This window comes from Rhodnius prolixus, unplaced genomic scaffold (assembly GCF_049639745.1).
Source record: "Rhodnius prolixus isolate KJV_2025 unplaced genomic scaffold, Rpr scaffold_4, whole genome shotgun sequence".
Taxonomy (NCBI): domain Eukaryota; kingdom Metazoa; phylum Arthropoda; class Insecta; order Hemiptera; family Reduviidae; genus Rhodnius; species Rhodnius prolixus.
Window position 1 is genome coordinate 8,315,851 of NW_027411614.1, and position 23,599 is coordinate 8,339,449.

General features: G+C 31.8%; 1 protein-coding gene and 1 long non-coding RNA gene across 3 annotated transcripts in view; one reads left to right on the forward strand and one right to left on the reverse strand.

Moving 5' to 3' along the window:
- Positions 1-18,545, reverse strand: part of ush (Zinc finger protein ush) — a 357,628-nt gene extending 339,083 nt beyond the window's left edge. The window contains exons 1-3 of one of the 2 annotated variants that reach the window (XM_074130554.1): positions 18,486-18,545; positions 17,236-17,327; positions 17,063-17,152 (exon numbers count right to left, since the gene is read on the reverse strand). Coding sequence is in view for 1 of the 2 variants with exons in the window: in XM_074130552.1 (XP_073986653.1) it covers positions 8,689-8,728 (40 nt within the window). In the remaining variant the exon portion in view is untranslated. Of the gene's footprint in view, positions 1-8,688; positions 9,079-17,062; positions 17,153-17,235; positions 17,328-18,485 lie in introns of those variants that run through there. The other variant, XM_074130552.1, reaches the window with a different exon arrangement.
- On the forward strand, positions 16,475-20,701 carry LOC141455473 (uncharacterized). The gene is made up of 4 exons (XR_012459295.1): positions 16,475-17,002; positions 18,848-19,118; positions 19,460-19,635; positions 20,687-20,701. It is a non-coding gene; the product is annotated as an uncharacterized lncRNA (long non-coding RNA).
- Positions 20,702-23,599: the final 2,898 nt, after the last annotated feature.

Genomic DNA, 23,599 nt, shown 5'->3' on the forward strand with positions numbered 1-23,599 from the left:
GTCAGTGTAAAACACAACTTTCACTGTCCAATTTAGTTTCATTTTCGGGGGACTTGAACACGTTTATTTCCTGATGAAAACCCAAAGTAGAAAATCAGAACTATTTCTTAATTTTCAATTTTACGAGTGGTAAAAGGAAGTAAAGAATTATTTCCCAGAAATATTTGCTCTTATGAATAGCAATTACTATCATTGCAGTGATTTGCTCATACAAGAGAATTAATTCGCATTAAATTAATGGATTTTAAGATTTAATTAATTTTCAATTAAAAAGTCAAATTTATTAATAAAAATAAATAACGAACCATTAAAAATGGCGTAACCGCTGGAACATTTTCTTACCTGGAAAAAAAAGAGAAAAGAATATTAATTAACACAATAAAAAACTAAGTGGCCATAAATTAATAAAAATAAATGTTTTTCTGTAAATGTTGCACATTATTTAACAATTAAACAATTTAAAAAAAAAGAAGAGAAAAACTAACAGTTTTAAAAGGCGACCCAAAATAGACTTTTCGACTACTGCTACTAGCCGGCTCTCCCCGGATAGTAGCATCACACAAATGCTGTTTATTTTTCAGGTAATTTTGAGTAGATTAAACGAATGCCTTGTTTAGTTATAATTGCACAAGGCTAGAGTTAATAATCTATTCAAAATTACAGAAGAAAAATTATGGCACGAACGGTGCTTAATAATTAGATAATTTCACATGCACACAACTAATTGGAGCAAGGTAATTAGTTATTAACTCAGTGCAAATCGATATTTTTCAATTTATTTTTATTTATCTACTTCTTAAAAGACTTTATCCTTTGGTGTCAGAACAAAATATGATTCCGGATCATCAATTCGGATTTCGGAGACATCACTCAACTTCTCATCAGGTGCTTCGCGTTGTAGACACTATTGCTACCTCCCTCGAGCGAAAGCAGTATTGCCCGAGTGTTTTCCTTGACGTCGCTCAGGCGTTCGACAGGGTGTGGCACGAGGGACTACTGTTTAAGCTGAGGGAGATTCTTCCTCATACTTACTACCTCATCCTCAAATCTTACCTAAAAGATCGGTATTTCAGAGTCAACTGTGGAGCAACAGACTCTGATATCAGTCTAGCTCGAGCTGGTGTTCCTCAGGGCAGTGTCCTAGGTCCTATTCTTTACTCCTTGAATACTATCCTCTCCACCTTTGCTGACGATACTGCTATCTTATCTCCACATTCCGATCCTCTTATCGCTACACGAACTCTACAAATACACATCAACCACTTACAGGACTGGCTTTTCAAATGGAGAATCAAAACCAACGTTTCGAAGTCAAAGTTTATAGTATTTACTCTCAGACGGAAAATCCTACCTCCTGTCATCTTGAACCAGACTCCTATACCAACTGTGGACAAAGTACGCTACCTTGGACTGAACCTAGACAAACGGTTGACATGGAATCCCCCATACTAGACTGAAAAGACAAGAAACTAACCAGCGCTACAAACTTCTCGCCAGACTACTTGACAAACGATCGAAACTTAACCTAGACAACCAAAGACTCTTATATCTAATGTTACTGCGACCCATTTGGTCTTACGGCATCGAAGTATGGGGATCGACTAAGCGTTCCAACTCACTACGTCTCCAGACATTACAGTCAAAAATACTTCGAAAACTTCTTAATGCTCCGTTCTATGTATCTAATCTCACCATCCACAATGATCTCAAAATCCCTTTCATTACAGATCTTGCTAACACTCGTTTCTTCAAATTTCATTCCTCTACAGCAGCTCATCCTAACCCTCTCATAGAACACCTATCTTCCTCCACATTACCAGGTAATCCTCTAAGGAGACTGAAGAGAAGATGGCCTCGTGATCTTCTCTCATCGTGAGAGCAGTGTAGCTGAGCACGTTACTGGAGTGACACCACTGGGTGTCTTCTCCACTCATGATTTTCTTCTATTTCTTTTTTCTTTCACCATATTTGCATGTTGCAACAACTGTTACAGTGGTAAGTTACAATAAAAGATTTAAAAAAAAACAACTTTTATTTATTTTTAAGTGATTCAAAAGTTTTAAATCGGTTGTTGGTTGTTAGCGCTCCACTTTGAATTCAATTTGTAATTGTTTTATGTATCAGAAGGTTAAAATATTGTTATATACACACTCCATTAATTAAATCGGCTTAAGGATAAAAAAAGGTCAACAGTAGTCAGCAAGCATTTGTTACAAATAAAGAAATAACCAAAGTTGATAAAAAAGGAGCTACGAAAAAGAAAATAATGCCGGCGGCATCTTCTTTTAAAACCCATCTTCAGTTTAACCTTTTTAATTAATATTTTTAACACACACACACAGAATTACAAAAACAAAATATAAGGCTGGGCATCCGAAGAAAGAAAATATAAATAAATAATAAGGTCTGCAAGAAGTAATTAAAGGGAGAAGCTCTGTATAAGGAGAAGTTTAAAAGAAATAATAAAACAAGCGGAAAAGGGACAAAAGAGCTGGAGATTATATATATAAAGTAGAAGTTAAGAAAAATTATAATTCCAAAGTTTCATTCTGTATCCTCCTCCAGCGTTGACAGTACAGATATGAAGATTTGCAAGAGCAGATTGTTTGACTGGGAAGTGACCAGAGGCACGGGAATTCAGTACCTATACAATGCTATCTTGATTAGAAACTGATCGATCATCTGCATCACAAAAATACCGGCCACCAAGTTGCGAGAGTGAGAGACAGAGAAGGAGCAAAAGGCAACTTGTATCGCGGATCTTGCCTGGTTCCTTTTTCAGTCAATTTCTTTAAACAAACAACAAATAGCACAGACGCATATTTGAGCACAAACATTACACATACACAAGTATAAATTTAAGATTGTATCTCTGTTCTAGAAATTTTTACTTTGCGAAAGAAAAATTTAAAACAAGAAACAAAGCAAAACAAAAACAGAACAAATAAAAACAAATTCTCCGAACCGCATTTAGAATTACAATCCGAGTTTGTTTTTTTTAACTTGATTTTTTTTTAGACAGGTGTACAAAATTCAAAATTACAAACGATGATGATTAATTTACGAACATCTCTGAGACCAGAAAAGTGTTATTTTTAAGAAAATGGTGTGGCTAATTGCATCAGTAATTTATGCGAAATTCTTAATCCCAAAACCAAAAATCACAGTGAGTATCAACTATAAAAGTTGTTTCAGCATCACCATGGGGACCGAAAGTAACTACAAATCATCGATAAGATCATCATCATTAGTAAATTATCGATGAAAATCCCACAAGCGGAAAGTGCCACTTTTACTAAAACAATGTTTACGTTTTTTAAAATATTTTGACGAAAACAATTCTAATGTTTTCCATTAAGCTTTCTACTTCATGTTTGCATGCAAGTCGATCCACTAATTTTAATTAAAAAATTTATTAGAAAAATACATTTTAGGTTATTTTTTTTAAAGGAGCGAATGGTTACCGGCTTCATGTTAAAGGAGCGAATAGTTACCGGCTTCATGTTAAAGAATATTTTAGAGCAGTGATGGCGAACCTTTTGAGCTCGGCGTATTAACATTTTGAAAAACCCTAACTTAACTCTGGGTGCTGTGTCACATATACGTAGAAATATTTGATGATATCTGCAACCACAGTAGAAAAAGTAGATTTATCAAAAGACCCACTTATGATCTGAGGAAAGTTTGCCGAATCCTTATTCTCAATAAATACCGTAATTTCTACAAAGTACTCCACAAATCGCTATATTATTTAAAATTATACCATAATTTTTATCTCTGTCGATTCGTGATACCCAAAATGAGTTGGCTTGTCCACTCTGACACGCGTGTCATAGGTTCACCATCACCTATTTTAGAGTGACAAAAGGTGTGGTCACTTAATGAGAATTCAATAGATGAGTAAAATTGCCCAGTTGGAAGGATATAACCTACAGGAAATTAAATTTTCCAAAAATATTGTTTTTCTAAATTATTTTGACATTTTCAAGTCTCAACTTATTTCATCAATCTTTGTATGCTAACTATTCATTTAGAACAAATTTTGTTTTTAATCTTATTGTATTCCAAGTGAGTTCCTGAGAAGGGAAAGAAGTTTCCATCTTTGGCTTTATTTCAAGGAATTTTACGCTTTTACTAGCTGCACGGGTGGATATTCACACTGAATTTTGAAAAAAATAAATCGTTTAACTACAAAAATTAAAATTTTGAACGTCTTGAAGAAAGACTGACTAATCGTCTATATGAAATCCTTTAATTTTAAATTCTAAAATATTTGCAATTTTATTTATTGCAGAAAAGGACGAATTAATTGAAATTAATAATGACTGCGGATTGTAACAAAGACATTCTACTATAGATCCGTATTAGTTATATTTATAAAACTTCCCAATAGATCGAAAAGTAGCAATAACAAGTACCTCTTCCTATTCTGACATCTAATAGAGATGCCAGTAAGTTTTTCCACAATATGTAACAATATTAAAAACAGAAAGAAACAAGAAAAGCTATAGTGTACTTGGCGTTTCCAAGATGAGACTTTGTGATCGAAATTCTAGAAGGACATCATTGTTAAATAACTAACTAAGCTGACTTTTATAATTAGGTTTAAAAGAATTTTAGCAAATAACATTTTTTAAATTATAATCGGTAAATAAAATTATTTTCAAACATAAATTATTAAAGTTGATTATCGTAAAATTATCTTTATTGTTTAAGTAGGTCATCAACAAAAAGTATGTAAATGTATATTGTAGCTGTGACGCAGGTTTTCAAGTCTTAAAGTGTGCTGCAAGTTGTAAAATATTGAATACTGAAAAACTACAAACAGTCATTTGTTCAGCTAATGGACCTAACATACAGAAAGTTAGCGGTCAAATCTACCGCTAACATTTTTATGAAGGGACTTTACATTCCTTTAAAGATTTTTTTTTTTTTAAATTGTACAGACGAATCTCTCTACACATTATCGACGAATCTCTTTACATATTACCGACGAATCTCTATACATGCTACTGACGAATCTCTTTACATATTACCGACGAATCTCTCTACACATTACTGACAAATCTCTTTACATATTACCGACGAATCTCTCTACACATTACCGACGAATCTCTTTACATATTACCGACGAATCTCTCTACACATTACCGACGAATCTCTTTACATATTACTGACAAATCTCTTTACATATTACCGACGAATCTCTATACATGCTACTGACGAATCTCTTTACATATTACCGACGAATCTCTCTACACATTACCGACGAATCTCTTTACATATTACTGACAAATCTCTTTACATATTACCGACGAATCTCTCTACACATTACCGACGAATCTCTTTACATATTACCGACGAATCTCTCTACACATTACCGACGAATCTCTCTACACATTACCGACGAATCTCTTTACATATTACTGACAAATCTCTTTACATATTACCGACGAATCTCTCTACACTACCGACGAATCTCTTTACACATTACCGACGAATCTCTTTACATATTACCGACGAATCTCTTTACATATTACCGACGAATCTCTTTACATATTACTGACAAATCTCTTTACATATTACCGACGAATCTCTATACATGCTACTGACGAATCTCTTTACATATTACCGACGAATCTCTCTACACATTACCGACGAATCTCTTTACATATTACCGACGAATCTCTCTACACATTACCGACAAATCTCTCTACACATTACCGACGAATCTCTTTACATATTACTGACAAATCTCTTTACATATTACCGACGAATCTCTATACATACTACTGACGAATCTCTTTACATATTACTGACGAATCTCTCTACACATTACCGACGAATCTCTTTTCATATTACTGACGAATCTCTTTATACTTTTAAGCTTTAACTTTTATAGAAAACATTTTTTTAGAGATAAACTTTTCATAAATTTTTGAGGAAAATATCTTTACATAAGCTTAAACTATTACTTAGTCATGAAGTTTGTTTTAACTAAAGAATGCCAGGGGATCCAGCCGTTGGCAGAAAGATGGGCTTCAGCAGTTGATCAAAATTTTAAAAAATATTCAATATTAACCAAATTAAATTTTACTTTGTACAAATTACAATAAAACAATGATGATTATTTTTACAAATATTATTATTTACTATAAAATTAAAATACTTAAAAAACGAAAATGTGCTTATTACGTTTCAAACACAATAAGATATTTAAACACTTGGACAAAGTAGGTTATTTTAGTTTTTTTTATAACAGCTGTTAAAATGTTTTTAGCAAGAAATAGATAAATAAAAAAGCTATAAAAGTAAAATCCTCTCTGAATAATAGCTGCAGTAAAAATAATAAATAATAAGGAAATTAATCACGGAATAAATATATCTGGCCTCCAATATTCCTCCATTTTAATTACTTTGATTGTTCAATTTTTAATATTTTCCGTTACACTTAAATTGGAGGTTCTTCGAGCGATCCCAATTTTCTATGAAGGGTTTTCATAGAATATTTAAATGTTTATGTGATCTTAGAGTCCAAATAAATAATTTTTAGAAAAGTTTTAGAATATTCGTTGTGAATACTCTGGTCTAAAAACTAGAGAAACGAAAAATTGCAGATATGTAGCTTCTTAAACATTACATTTCGTTATACAATACCCGTTTGACAAAAGTTAATGTTTCACAAAGATTACTTATAATATCGCTGAATGGTTTTTCCCTCCCACTTTTTTGAGATTTCCTAAAAAAAATTCGAATAAAGGCACTTTTTGGGAAGGGTGCTTCACGTACCACTGACATTCCATTGAATTTTACTGTTTCACCGCTTTAGTGCTGATGAGAATTACATACAGAAAATGTATAACGTTATGTAATGAAAAACTGCTGCTAAAATTCCGAATTCGAAGAGCATCGCTTCCCCGGAAATATAAATCCGTACACCAATTGGGTGGATTTTTTTTTTTCCTTGAAATTGATTTGAACGTGAGAATCTGAAAGTTTGTTCTTCAGCGTAAATTCCACTCAATTCAGCGAATTCTCAAAAAAACGGAAATAGAAATTCTGAGATGAAATTGAGGTAAGTTAACTCTGTGAAAAAAATTCTTTTATTATCGAACCTATATTGCTAGGCCAACTAACGTTATAAAGTCGCAAGTTTGTAGAGCATCTTGGGAACTGTTGTAAGATAAGTGATATGAATGGTTCATTCATTAGAATTTTTACCATTTGTGAGAAAAAAGTATTTTTATTAATTGTTATAAAAATAGTAGTAAACCTAATATCTACACTGACTTCTTTTAGAAAGTTTATTAAATGGGCGCGTGTGAGTAGGTAACAGGCGAACACAATAATTACCATCTCAACTGTAACAATATCATCGGATTTCACCTCCCTAAATCACCATACCTTGTATTCCATCATGTACAGCTATTTCAGATTTTAAGTCATCAAAAAAAAATTGAGGATATCAGTCAGATAAATAATGTGACGGAAGCTCATGTGGATGTATCTCTACAGGACTACGTGTCTAAAGAAGAAGCAGATCAGAAAGAAACCAAGCCACGATAAAACGGATGAGGTTTGAAGAACAATAGTGCGGTTTAGTTCAACCATGTGGTTTCAACCTTCTAACGATTAGTTGAAAGATTATTTGACAAAACTAGTTTTAATACTATTTTTTTAAGGAATCTAATGTTATAAAATTATGAAACGTAAAACAATGTTTTTTTTTCTTTTAATTATTAACTAAGAAATTGAATTTTAATTAACAATTTTTTCTTAATAGTACACCAAATCAAAGGAACAATGAATAACAACAACCAAATAATTAAGTAAAAAGAGCAACATTTCTTTAAGCATTCCTGCTAATAAACTGCAACTATGGATTCAGCACTTTAAAAAAAGTTAAAATCGAATATTATTTTAACGAAGAATATCTGTACTTTAAAAAGAAAACGGAACACTTAACGCACCCAATGGTACTGTTGGTTTTTTAAAGCAAATGCAAACACAAAAAATATCTTGGTACGATATTTAGTTAAATTAATTTTTTTTGTTTTTTTATGTTCTGGTTTTTATATGAAGTTTAAAGGGAAGGTAATTTCAAGCATTGTGGGTTGTAGGAAGGTTAGGCTAGGAAAGTTTTATATGCTAAAATTAAAGCACCTATTGTTATATTATATGTTTGTGTTGTGTGTATGTACTTATACATATTTTTTTCTGTGTATTGTTATTATATTACTTCATATGTACCCATATACTATATATATATAAAGTTGTGAAGAGGAAGATAAAGTTAATATACGGCGTACCCCATAATACAGAAAAGAGGTTTTAGAGATAACAGAGACCGGCCACTGTGCTATCTGATCTGATAAGAATTGAGATAGGCTCTAGAGATAACGGCTTTATGCTGCCCCCGTACTCTTTGCAGCGCATTCTTTCTGCTCTCTTTTCTATTTTAAATTAAATATTATTTATGTCTGTTTGTTTCTAAGTTTGTCTTTTTTTTTACCTTCGAGCGTAATTCTCAAGAGTATTTATAGGTTATTGTAGTTTATGGTTAAATAAAACCAAAAAAAAAAAGTTCAAAATCATAAAACTAAAATGAGAGAAAATAACCAATACAGGAATCAAGGCAAACAATACAACAAGGTAATGCAGCAAAATACAAAATAAATTATAGTCAACCTTTTAGTGGCTTTGGATTGCTCTGTTTCCGTCGTGACATAATGCCTACAGCAAGAAGTATTCTCGTCAAATATCTTCAATGTTGATGTAGTTGTTGTTGTTGCTGTTGTTGGTAACCAAGCAAACAATAACTTGGAATTCATCTCGTTGAATCTTGTACAATAATTATTGTAGACATTGTCGGAAATTGTTTATTTGGACGAAAAGTTTTTTATCTATCTATTTATTCTAGGCTTCTAATTTAAAAGAAAATCACTGGCTCGCTTTTTATTATTGTAAAAATTCACGAGCGATAATAAAAAATAAATAATAATAATAAAAAAAAGAACGCGGTCTAAACAAAATAATAAATTTTTCAATATATCCACGGTTTTCACAGTACCGGCTCTGAGTAACAACTGGAGTCACGCCGCCAGACCGCGCGCTCCTTCCCCCACCACTAAACTTAACCAGTTGACGCCCCCTTCTGAAATCCTCCCCACAAAAATTGAGAATTTTCATTCAAAATTAATTTTATTAAATTCATTTTTTTTATTATTATTTCCAATAATAAAAAGCGATACTACAGGTTTTCAGAGGCTGGCAGAACATTGCGGAGGTTCTAGGCGCCAATGAGCCTTAGATTTCGCGCCTTAAATTAATAAATAAATTGTGATTTGCAACGTAAGCTGCTTCTTACAGCTGACTTTCCGCCTAAATTGTGTTAGTCGTCAGATTTACTGTGTACTTTCGAACCGCACCTATAGGACAAGTTTTTCATCCCATTAGAACCAACTGTGTTGCTCGGGTGCATTGGAACAGGGTGTGGATATCGCTGTCTGTCAGCTCCTCGCTATAGAACTTATCTAGAGATGATATAAGAATTCCTCTTGTTGAGGAGCAACTAGGATGGAATGGAGCAGTGAATTCACTATTTTTGGCATTAAAAACAAGCTTTAATAAGGTTCACGGATAGGTCAGTACTCCCGAAGGGACTGGAGCTAAGCGTCTATACAGAACCTATAGGATGATTTCCCGATATCTTCCTTGCGGACATTCAAGCAATAGTACAATGGTACATTCAGTTTAAACTTCACAGGAAACATCGGGACCAAGAAATAGTAATGCCTTCCAACAGCCAAGTTGCCAATCATGTTTTATCAGATCATGGTTTGGGATGGAATGGAGCAGTGAATTCACTATTTTTGGCATTAAAAACAAGCCTTAATAAGGTTCACGGATAGGTCAGCACTCCCGAAGGGACTGGAGCTAAGCGTCTATACAGAACCTATAGGATGATTTCCCGATATCTTCCTTGCGGACATTCAAACCGTAGCACAATGGTACGAATTGGCCTTAAAGAAATTCTATGACCTCGGAATGAAAATAAATTCCCTCTACTTTGGATGTCAGCGTGATGGGGAATAAAGAAGCGGGCATACCAGCAAGACATGGAGGAGGATGCTGTGGCGTCCTCCAGACGATTAAGACAGACAAAGATCTGGCTGGACAATTATTTCAGGAAGCTTTTAAAAAATTAAATCAAGGCGCATTAAATTCTGAGGTCATTGGAGCCTGGGTCCATTTTCAGTGATTCCCTGGCCACCGGACATTGTCACAGCAGTGTCCGTCCAGAACAATAAGGTAAAAGGCTGCTACAAAGAGAAGGTCCTAACGACTCGAACCTGAGATCTCCGCGTGGGAATTCACTGCACTAACCTCGTAGCTAATTCCTTCCGAGCTTCACAAAAGTAATTTTTATTTAAATTTTATGTGAATTCTTATAAAAAAGTTGTAGATCTACATCTCTTTTATTCAAATTATAGAACATGTAATAATAAATTCTTAGACGAAAGGCATTCTATCGAAAAAAAACACCATATTGTACATGAAGACCATATTATTACAACGGGAGCTTCTGACTATAGGTCTTTTAAATTGCAGCAAAGTATTTGAAAATCGATGAAGCCAGTTGGGAGAAAATGAAACGTACATTCAGTAAAATCACATTTTCGATTAACGATTTTTAATCAAAACTTATATCAATTATCCATTGAGATTTTGATTACTCAAAAAACAAAAATAAAATTATACTTCCGGTAAAAGATACATGAGATATCCTGAGTAAGACCAAAAACAAACATAAAGTTTCAGTTTTGAGATAGTTGGTAACTGACAGACCATTCTTTTGAACTCAGCTGTCGCCAAAACGTAGAAACGAGAACCGAAGAACACATCATTTAGATTTCAAGAAATTTGTGAAATTCAAAGAAAAATCTGGTGCTCTTATGGGATCTAACTTAATAAATTGTCTATACATGTTACTGGCAGATTATGAAATCCTGCCATTTCGTCTAATGCTTAGTTACTTTAAAAAATACAACGAATAACCTAAAATGCTAGTTAATACGACTATTTTTTCGATTAAAATTAAGCACAAAGCATGCTAATATTTAGGCTTTTTATTTAAAGGCTGGGTTTCTTCTAAGATTACAGAGAGATTAGTCATTTTTGAGAAACATTTTGGCAAGTAGTGTTTTAATATTCGCTATCTCCCAAGAAGTTAATTTCAGTAGCAGATAAATAAATGGAATTACCAATTATTGGGTTGTTCGGAAAATAATGCAGAATTTTATGTTTTCTTTAAAATACCCCTCCAAATAGTAAACTGTTTATTTTTACTGTTCATTATTTTTGGTGACTGAATCATAGTTTCAATAGGATGAACAAATTAATGCCAGTTTCAGTCATTATAAACTTTATTACGCCGAGCTTTCCACCTAGAGACTAGGTCCATCTTCCAGTCCATGAACAGACAAGAAAGAAGACACACCAACCCTCTAATGATGTAAAAAAGCATATTGTAAATTAGCCCTGAAGATGACCTAGTCCCTAGGACTAAAGCTCGGCACAATAAAGTTTATAATGACTGAAACTGGCATTAATTTTTCATCCTACTGTTTATTTTTGTTGGACTTTTGACTTTTATAAATTGTAAACACTTATTAATCCTCTTTCAAACAAAAATGTTTGTTTACCTCTGTAACATTTTACTACTTGGAAATAATTCAGTCTTTACTAAGATGTCAAAGCGTGATTTTCGCATAATTTTGTTTAACGAGTTTAAACCCGGCCGGAACGGTGCCCAAACGGCCAGAAATATCAACGATGTCTGGGGGTGGAAGGCAGTAAAGGTGAGTGCACTGTTTACAACGGTGGTTCCAGATATTTCGAGTGGGAGACTTGAGTCTTGAAGACAAAGAAGGCCTTGGAAGAAATTCTGCCCTTGATGACGATGTTCTCCGAGCTTTGGTGGAAGAAAATCCCATAACAACTGTTCAAGAACTGGCAGGGAAACTTGAAGTCAGCAAATCAACCGTCGATGACCATCTCAAGGCGATTGGTAAGGTGAAAAGCTTGAAAGTTGGGTTCCTCATATATTAAACGTCCGCGAAAAAAGATGAGCAGTATGTGTGCTGCACTTCTTTGTCGAAACAACAGCGATCCTTTTCTGTCCAGAATTGTGACTAACGATGAAAAGTGGATCGTCTACGACAACAGCAGACGCTCTGGACAGTGGTTTGACAGAGGAGAAGCAGCACGACATTTTCCAAAGCCCCCAAATCATCAAATAAAGGTGATATTTTACTCATGTTTGGTGGGCTTCATTTGGTCTGATTCATTACAGCTTTTTGAATCCTGGCGAAACCATCATTGCTGAATCGTATTGTAACCAAATTGACTTAATGCACTAAAATTGGCAAGAATGAAGCCATATTTAGCCAATCGAAAGGGGCCCATTCTGTTGCATGACAACGCTCGGCCACATATCTCACGTTTGACTTCCCGAAAATTGTTGGAGCTTGGCTATGAGACTCTGCCACACCCGCCCTACTCACCGGAGACCTCTCGCCTACTGATTACCATTTTTTTTGACACCTGGACCGCTATTTACAAAATAAAAAATTTATTGACCAAAGAAAATTAGAAAATGTGTATTCTGGATTTATAAATTCTAAGGATTCCAAATTCTATACAGAGGGTATGGAAAAGTTACCCACACGTTGGCAAAAATGTATAGAAAGTAATGGAGACTATTTTGATTAATAAAAACAGTTATAAATCATTAATTTTTATTTTTTTCTTTTAAAACCATAATCCTGCATTATTTTCCGGACATCCCAAAATAATCAGTTGCTTCATTATAAAAAGACAACTTGCTTAAAACATTAAATACACATCATAAGGTTATGCTGTTTTATTTCTTATTTCTGTATACTGAGATTTATTTTTGAAATTCCGACTAAATTTTCTTGGTTCTTTATAGTCTTTAATTAATATTTTCATTTGGAAAACTAGTTACTTTTTCTCAATAGAAATTTTATAAAATGAGTATGAGAAATAAAGTGCCTAAATCGGTGAGAAATTTTAGCAGTAAATAAAATGCGACGCTTGCACATTCTGCCGGTAACATTTATTATAATGTATGATAAACAGTAAATAATAACCAAATGCGCTTAAAAATAAAATTATTTATTTTGTATAGGATTGTACATCTTGGTTGGTAACTGATTCATTTATCCAAGAGGAAAACAAAGATTATTGCCAATTTCAGTCATAATTTGTATTATTTATTGCCTAGTTTTCGACATTGGGACTAGGTCATCGTCAAGGCTTATACTTACTAACAATTGAAATTTGTTTTACATTATGGGTGTTAACCTTAAAGGTTGTTGTGTCTTTTGACCTTTCGTTTTACATACTAAGTGGTCTATTTTAAAATGTTTTCCCTTCAAGAATAAGGATAATAATTAATAATAAGAAAAACCTAAATAATTGTTAATGAAGATAACCTAGTTTCAAGCTTGGCAATAAAATAAATTTAGAAAAAAAAATTATTTCTAAAATTGGTAATATAAACTTTCTTCCTCACTATTTATTCACTTCCGTTTTTGGTGTTTTTTTTTTTTTTTACACTTAGCGGGGCTCTGGACGGCACGGAGCCCCTAGGCCAAAGCGCTATACGCAGCAGTACACAGATGAACACATCAGTTTTATCACTTTTAAATTAGAACATTTTGCCAAGAAAATAAATTTAAGAAGGCTAGTCAACACCTTTTTCTTCCCTTAACGGTTTCAACGGTACATTAAATGGCTACATAAACTTTGACAATCGCCCTTAATTAATAATGTTTTTGATCAAATATTTTTCTAAAATTCTCAGTTTGAAGGCCATCGCGTGACCGGAAGTGCTAAGAATGCTTTAACATGATTTTCATTAAGATACCAGAAAAATTAGCAAATCTAACAGAATCTTGCAAATATGATTTGCTTACTCCACTATTATTTGCAGAAATAGAAATAGTTATTGAAAAACTAAACTAGTAGTCAACGTTATTTTTATTTTTTATTTTTTAAAGCGACGTAATTACTTATTTCACCTCAATATATTTCCGTTGCAATAACTAAATACTCATGAAATGCCTTTCTTAGATTTTGTAGTATTCTCAGGTGAACTTGATAAATTTTTCTAAATCAATTTACAAGTTTAAAGTGTGAGTGGAATTTTAAAATTGCCATTTGTTTCTTTTTCTTATTAGGTATGATAAATGTCGATATCGAGACTTCTTTATAAATATCCATTTTCAGGCCCCAAAAAAGTGGTGTTTAAAAATCGATCTATGTTTTTAGGTTAAGGCACTTCCTAAAGAAGGGCAAGAGAAATAAAACTGTGACTACAAGACCTCTCCCTAAAGGTAAGAGAAATAAAACTGGAACTACAAGACTCTCCCTAAAGGTTAGAGAAATAAAACTGGAACTACAAGACTCTCCCTAAAGGTTAGAGAAATAAAACTGTGACTACAAGACTCTCCCTAAAGGTTAGAGAAATAAAACTGTGACTACAAGACCTCTCCCTAAAGGTAAGAGAAATAAAACTGTGACTACAAGACCTCTCCCTAAAGGTAAGGGAAATAAAACTGTGACTACAAGACTCTCCCTAAAGGTAAGAGAAATAAAACTGTGACTACAAGACTCTCCCTAAAGGTAAGAGAAATAAAACTGTGACTACAAGACTCTCCCTAAAGGTAAGAGAAATAAAACTGTGACTACAAGACTCTCCCTAAAGGTAAGAGAAATAAAACTGTGACTACAAGACTCTCCCTAAAGGTAAGAGAAATAAAACTGTGACTACAAGACTCTCCCTAAAAGTAAGAGAAATAAAACTGGGACTACAAGACTCTCCCTAAAGGTAAGAGAAATAAAACTGGGACTACAAGACCTCTCCCTAAAGGTAAGAGAAATAAAACTGTGACTACAAGACTCTCCCTAAAGGTTAGAGAAATAAAACTGTGACTACAAGACCTCTCCCTAAAGGTAAGGGAAATAAAACTGTGACTACAAGACTCTCCCTAAAGGTAAGAGAAATAAAACTGTGACTACAAGACTCTCCCTAAAGGTAAGAGAAATAAAACTGTGACTACAAGACTCTCCCTAAAGGTAAGAGAAATAAAACTGGGACTACAAGACTCTCCCTAAAGGTTAGAGAAATAAAACTGGAACTACAAAACTCTCCCTAAAGGTTAGAGAAATAAAACTGTTACTACAAGACCTCTCCCTAAAGGATCAGAGAAATTACCGTGATTACAGTACTCTCCCTAAAGAAGTGGAAGAGAAATAAATTGTGAATATAGGACTCTTCCTAAAGGATCAGAGAAATGAGACTGTAACTACAGGCTCTCCCTAAAGAAGGGTAAGAGAACTAAAACTGTACTGTACTCTCCCTAAAGAAGGGTAAAAGAACGAAAACTGTACTGTACTCTCCCTAAAGAAGGGTAAAAGAACGAAAACTGTACTGTACTCTCCCTAAAGAAGGGTAAAAGAACTAAAACTGTACTGTACTCTCCCTAAAGAAGTATAAAAGAAATATCACTTCGATTACAAAATTTCTTCTTGAAAAGGGAAAGAGAAATTGATTTCAGAAGGCGCCACACACTCATATATAAGGCTAACTCCTCCCCTATTAAAAGAAGTACTCTCCTAGTACTGCTTCGAGACTCCCTAATACTTGAAATTTTAAAAATAATGATACTTCATTCACGAAAATAGGTTCAAGTGGCTTAAAACGGGCATGTTTGCAATTCTTCCTCTTACTAAGAGTAAGAGCAGGACGGCGCGTTGAATTAAAATGTATTGCATTTAATGGAACCACTATTTATTTGTTTATCCTGTCAAAGTTAAAGAGAATCCTACCGAACAGTTTTAATACAAAGTTTAAAGGAAATCGTTGGAGAAAACTCAAAAATAAGAAAATTCCATTCAGTAATGTGGTACTTGCAGTTGGTAAATTTTGATTGTAAGTTTTAAGTGTAAAAGCCGAGGAGGACTTTAACAAAATGTGCTTTCAGTGATAACTCAAACTGGAAACCTGCACGATTGCCTTTGCATACTCTTTTTTGACAATTCAAGAAGGACCCATGGCAATAAATGTCCTCTTAACCTACTTTCTTTTCCAAAATAATTTTAACTTAAAAAATTCAAGATTAAATTAACGATATGTATTTTTTATTTTGGTTTATTTCATTTGGCCCTTTTTAATGGAAATTCTATATTATATGTGTGTGGGTCTTGTTCGTTTTAGTAAAATACAAAATTTGCAAAGTTAAAAATAACTAAGTTGTGAGTTTAAGTTACCTATTCGGAATATTTATTATTCCTTAATTTTTATAAACTTCATATGGGGGGCGCAGAAATCTGTTTTGCACAAAGGTGCCTTATACCCTCGCAGCAGCACTGGTCATTAAATAAGAAATAAACTATTATCATGTGTATTAATAACAATTCATGTTAATGAGAGGTTAAAAATTGTGCTGCTATCAATGAGAGGTGCCACTTCACTTTGCAACTGTTGATTAAGACAATAATTGAATTTAAAAATTGCTTAAAAGGAGGTAATTTATCTCATCTTTAAAATCTTACATAGAAAAATGCTGAAAGCAAAAATGCCATAAGACATGCCAAACAAAATACAATATTCGGTGAAGTAAAAACATTGTGAACATGTGATTTTTTTATTTTGCAAATAAGTTTTAAAATTGTAAATAATGTCGGTTTAAAAAACTCTTATCGGGTGTACAAATAGATAACTTATGTGCTGTGTATGAGCAGTAAAAGTACAGAATTAGAATAATCTTAGTCAACTGTGTTCAAACACACGGTTAATTTCTTATTTGTATTCCTTGCAATATTAGAGCATTAAGAAAAAAGAAAATTATATCGTTTGCTGGCGATAAAAGAAAATAGTTATTCATCTTGAAATGCTAAATTATTTCGTGAGGTAAGTGGAGATTTTTCATAAATTCCTGGCCAGAAATCCAAAATAAACATATTGTATTACCTTAAACTTGTTGAAATTATGAGTGAAGACCCCAACTATTTCATAAGAATACAGGACCAAAACACTGGACACAACACTTAACACTGACACCTGCAATTAAAAGTTATTTGTTTTCTAATAAGCATTTATTAGAAATTTTACTTATTAAGGGAACTAAAATTACTAAAACTTACTTTTTTTTGCTCTTTGAAATACGGATCACATTCTCCAGTGAGCTTAACTGACACTGACAGAAAAAGTCACTCACTCACAGCACTGCACACACCTGTAATTAGAAAAAAAATCTTAATTTCTTAATTAAAGGACATTTTTAAAGAATTTAAATTCTAAAATTTACTAAGATTAAAAAAAACTACTGTTTCCCATCATTAATTTTGAAGATACTTCTGCAATACCGTAAAAGCTTCACCAAATGTCTTTTACGAATCTTCACCTTACATCAATCATGTTTTATTAATACATTGAAACATTTAAAATATAAATGTTGATTAACGAGTGCTATTCAGAATTTAGGAACTTTAAAAGTCCCTAAATGTGATAAATGCATAAAGCCTAGATCAGTTCATTATGAAAAATGAATTAAATAAAAAATAAAATAAAAAAACTTTAAAAACTTTATCAATGTATTCAGTTCGGTAAGTCTGTAATTCTTTTCTTAGGTATCTTAATGAAAGGAAATTCAACACCTAAAACTAAATAGTTCGGGTACAGAAGTGTATTCAAATTTTTGCAGTGATTAATATTTTTCCTTGGCTGCATTTTCATAATACATTAAATCATATTTTGGTTAAACTGAAAATAAATTATCCATAAATGAGTTTGCATTCATAAGTGAATCCGATTCTTAAGCTATTAGAAACAATAATATCATTAGACCGATAGTTCATATTAATGCTCTGATAATATTCTCATTTCAATTGAATACCCTAGTTTACTTACTTAACTTCTGATACTGTTTAATATAATTTACTTATTAGATAAATGTTCAACACTAAAACATGGAAAAGCTTACATATCATAGATCAATAATAGACTTTTTAAATGAAATAATGCTAATTATAAGTAATAAGTTAAAAAGCCATAAGCAATAAGTTAAAAATTAAAGTTAATGAACGGCCATGATGAATTCTGAAAGTCTTCTAGCTGCCGGCCTCCAAATTAATTTTTATTTTTTTAAAGTAGTTTTAAGTAAAAAAACTAATGATTAAGTAAGCAAATATAATTATAAGTTTGACTGAATAATTTTGTTGATTTGAAATATCTTTTATTCTCTTAAAAGTTCTCGCCATCAGTTACAGGAAGAAACCAAAATTTTGAATCTTCTTATTTAATAATTCAGCAAAATAAATTACACTTAATGTTTTGTTTTAAGTTACAATTCTTTAAGTAATGTTTTACATAAAAGTTTCTATAAATTACTTACTTTTTATTAAAAAATTGAAGCACTTATTGCACTGAATAGCACTTTAACAAAAAGGATTCCGACGTAGACTGGCCCAATGGGGTAAGATAGAGGAAGAGGAACTAATTTCATTTTTTGAAATTTATTTAATTTTAAAACTAATATTAGATTAAATTATTTATTTTAATTACTTTTAGCATTTAATAATTTAAAATTAGACGAAAGATTTTTTAAACGTGTAAATTTGAGAGGACTAAATTTCTTTCCTAATTGAACTTTGTTTTATAATAAATGAGTTTAAAAAAATCAGTTTTAAATAATTTTAATATTTTTGTAATGAATGTTTTGAAAATTTGAATTTATATTTAAACTTTGTTTCACAGATCGTTTCACCTATAATGGCGCCATTCATGGATCATTTAAATCTTACGGCTTAGACATGAGTGCTCTACATTTATCATTTTATTGTACACATTTTTTCTAAATTACCATAATAAAACCACTTTAAAAATTATACATGAAAATCATTTCTTTTTTTGTTTACCTAGTGTATTTTAATCAATAGAATTCTTCAAATTAGAAGTGGAAAAAGCATCGTCTAATTTATCACAAAGAAAACTATTAGCAGACAGAGTGAGATAAGCAAGAGACCTGGTAAGTAGGACCTAGTAGTTTTGAATAAAAGAGTTTTCCTAGTAGTTTTAAATATCCTGTATCAATAATTTCCTTACCCTTTCGCGTACTTGAAAAGATATGCTGCTCACATCCCACAAGGTGCTTCGTTTATACGCAAAAGATACACAAAATTGCAGAAAAATGTAGGACATTAGTTATTTCATTTTTTTTCTTGAGAAAATCTAAGGACGTTAGATGGACTTGAAACCGAAATCTATGAGTTGAGGTAAACGCCTAACTGAAACTGTATGAACCACTAACAAAGCAACTAGTAATGTTTCGAGCAGGTCTTATCTTGATTACCTTTTCCTTCTTTTCAGACTGAAAGGATTCAATAACATAAAGTAATTAAGGAAAGCGAAAATTTGAAGAAATGAATCATGTATTAATGACGTTTCAGTTACATTTTGAGAAAAATTTGTGGATCTGAGAACAGTAGAAATTGAAAGGATTTAAAATATACAATAGCTACAAACAACAGTTTCAATACAAAATGGTTTATATATTTTTATTCTGCATATTTTATTTGTACTTTCAATTTATATTTGTACTAAACAGTGTAGATTTTAGAAAGTTTTCTTGTCTTGTTGGTGAGGTCTTTTTCTACATAGATTCCCAAATACATAACTTGTCAACTACTTGACAATTTTTTTGCTAACCAGTTTTTAGACACTTTATTAAACTTAAGTGTTTTAAAAATAATAGTAGTTTGTTCTCATGTAGAAAGAAGTGAAATTTTCATCTTGGGAATTAACTTTTTCAGTTCCCAACTTGGGGTCAAAAATAGTTATGGAAACAAAATATTAGTTGTTAGGGCATATAGGTATAGAGTTTCTATGCTTAAATTTTGAATGAAATGATAAGCTGAGTTTATTACAGTGGCCTATTAAATTATTATTAGCCAGGTAAGTTTGTGGTTTACTTGAATAACATGATTTATTGCAACTCTGGTAAGCCCACACTGTTCAGCATACTAAGCGTTATTACCAGCAAGTTGTACAATCTTTAAACAATAACTTCGTGTAAAAAAACACTCAAGGAAACCAAATAGATAATTTATGTCTCATTTCATTAAAGATCTTTAGCAAACTGGCTTCCAAGATAATTTTGATGCACTCCCTATTATTTGTTAGTAAGAGTTCCAGTTGATTCTGTTTAATAAGAGGTTTCGCTGATAATAATCAACCTACAGCCTGTTGGATAAATAAACAAATTAAATTCGAAAAAAGTGGTAATGAGTTAGCAACAGGATAATGAGAAGACGTCACAAATTTAACTGTGCATTATTCGTTTAATTTGTCACAAAAGCTTTTTACAGTTTATACGTCTATGATCTTGTTTTTTAAGATATCTTTAAAATTAACAACTGCAGTTCGAAAACTCTTCTTTTTCTTCTCCTGGGTTTTTGAATAACTTTGTATCATTCTTCAAAATATAAGGAACTAATTAATCATCACCATATGATAAGATTACCTAAGATTATAATGACCAAACGAAGTCATCAAGAGATACTGTTCTAACGCCCATTAACAATCGTTCATTTACAGACTTAACGTGTTCACAAATGAAGGAAAATGTTGAAGGAGGAAATTTATTATGTGTAAATGAGTTAATTTGTTTTGGATGATAATGCTGAGAACAACTATTTTTCCTGCAAAATCTCTTCAGGACTACCAAGTTCGGAGAGCAGTTGTTTTACTTGATGGCAATCAGAACTTCAATTTTTCTGAGAAGTTGCAAACAAAAATTTACTTCTTAAGGATTTTCTGAATTGATTTTGTTGAACTTGACAAAATTTTATAAACAAATCATTAAGTATTGTTACTGCAAAAGTAGGTTCCTGCTGAAAAGTATGAATTAATCATTAGTAAAAATGTAGCAACGAATATTTGTGAATAAAATAGGTCCTGATTTCCGCAGTTATGGTGGAAAGCTACAAATAATTATAAATTTTATAAAATCTTACAGCTCAGATTATACTATTAAATATTCTTTAATTACTTAACTCTCATTTTACTGTATCATTCAAGATCCAGTTTCAGAATCTGAGGTGTAATTGAAACTAGATAAGATTTGCGTGTATTAATTTAACTGAAATATCTGAATGTCCATTATAGCCAATAAATGAAATAATTGATACATTTCATTTGAAAAAATTACAGTTTTATAAAAAATCATGGCCAATATCATACCAAATCAAATTTGTCCAAATCAATTAATTAACTTTTAGGTGATATTAAATTATGAATTTTTTGTATTATTTTATTTTTAGCATTAGTGGACAGATAAGATATATTTTATCAATAAATCGTATCTTCAAGAATGCGATAGGTGCATTGCCGCGACCAATAAAGAATGCATTTTAGTTGCCTATAATATCTAATATTTTAAGGAAATGTATTTTAGTTTTCACGTTATTTGTGCTTAATTTAAAATATTTGATGCATAGATATATATTTCTCAAAATATTTTATAATCTTTGCATAATAAAGTTATCGTACTCGTATATTTGATCATTAATCCTCAGCCACATTTTGAGATAAGTTTTAACTGAAAAATTTGACTTTTCCCATCAAATTAACTTATTAACTTTTGTTTTATATCCTTTACTGAACAAATATGGGTGTCAACATCGACTAACCCCTGTCAAGGGATGAATTCATTTCTACTTACCAAGTTATATCAGTAAATTAGATAATCAGCGCAACCTAGTAACATATGTTTTCTGCAATTCTTGATGAAGAACTTTGCAAGTAGACTTACAAATCTCCCAGTAATTTTCTTAATCATCATAAATTTGATATTTTTGGAAAATATATCGGAACACCTAAGATTCCCAGTAAAATCATTACCTCGTAGTCTCAAATGCAATATGACACATTTGTAATACGGACATAAATTACAGAGGGGCACTCCTTGTTATTTCTATCTTCATCTTCTGCAATCTATTGAATACAGAAAGTTTGTTTTATCAACAGATTGCACGTATATACCTCAACAGAAAACCTAAAGTTTTAGAAGCCTTTCTGTATTACTTTTGAAGTATCAATTACTTCTAGATTGATCATAAGTTCTAAGATGAACAAAATTGTATAAGACGTACCATCACATGTGTAGGTACTTCTTAAACTCCTGTAAACTCTCGTAGATTGCTTCACAAGGATTTGCCCTTTTTGTACGATGGTGGCAGATGCCCCCCTATTAACCAATACGAATTAAGTTTGTATCAAAAACTTTAATTGCAGCAGCATTCTTTATTATATAACCATAAAAAAGTACATGTATAAGTGACCAATAATATTAATAACAAAGGTTTCATAAACGTCTGTCCAACTTTTATTGTCATTTATTTCCAATTAAAATCATTTACTACTCAGGTTAATAATTATTTCGGTGAAGTTTTAGGCAATTTTTATTCTAGATGGTACACATTTTTAGGTATATAGTTTGATAAAATCACTGGTCACGAAGTGTAAAATGATTTACAGTTCAAGACAAACACTTGAGTCCTAGCGAATTAATTTGTTTTTAAGTACAGCTTACTAAAAAGTTAATGCCAGAGATATCTAGTGAACGGAAAAATAACTAATTTGTTATTTTAGTAAAAGTTACATACACGTCAAAAGTGAACACAAGCGCATTCTGTTGAGTAGCATTGAAACTAATTCTACAATTTTAAAATATTCAATTAACCTATTATTATTATTACTATTACAATTATTATTATAAATATACCTAATTATTATTGTAATTATAAAAAAACTTGAAATTTAAATTCATAGAATAAAAGAAAAATCTATCTGTATCATTATTTAAACGTATAAACTACAGGACAACCGAATATTATTTGCTGCACATAAAACTGGCTTTAGTATATGACACCTTTCTAATGTCAGGATACATAAAAACTGCAAAAGAATAAAAATAGCACTAAGTTCTAGTAAATTATTACTTTGTGAACTGCAAAGACAAAAACTAGCCGAGCAAAGGTGTTTGATTAACGCCAGACAAAAAATAGAATGTTAGAACGAGAATATAATAAAATTCTAAATAAGGCAGCAAAGATTTTTCATTTTTTTAATAAACTGCTACTTCTAAAACTAATCGACCTAATGTGCATCATTCTAGCCCGGACATGGAATTAATATGGTAAGACCAAAAATACGGAACTTTCAGTAAAACTAGCTAAGATTTTCCATTTTTTCCCTTTATAATGAATTGCTACTCCTAAAACAAGCTGACCTAATGTGTATGATCCAGCCCTGACATAAAATTAGTACAGTAAAACTCAAAATACGGAACTTTCAGTAAAACTAGCTAAGATTTTCCACTTTTTCCCTTTATAATAAATTGCTACTCCTAAAACAAGCTGACCTAATGTTTATGATCAAGTACTGGTACGAAATCAGAATTTTCGAAGTAAAAGTACTGAACTTTTTGTATAACTAGCAATGATTTTC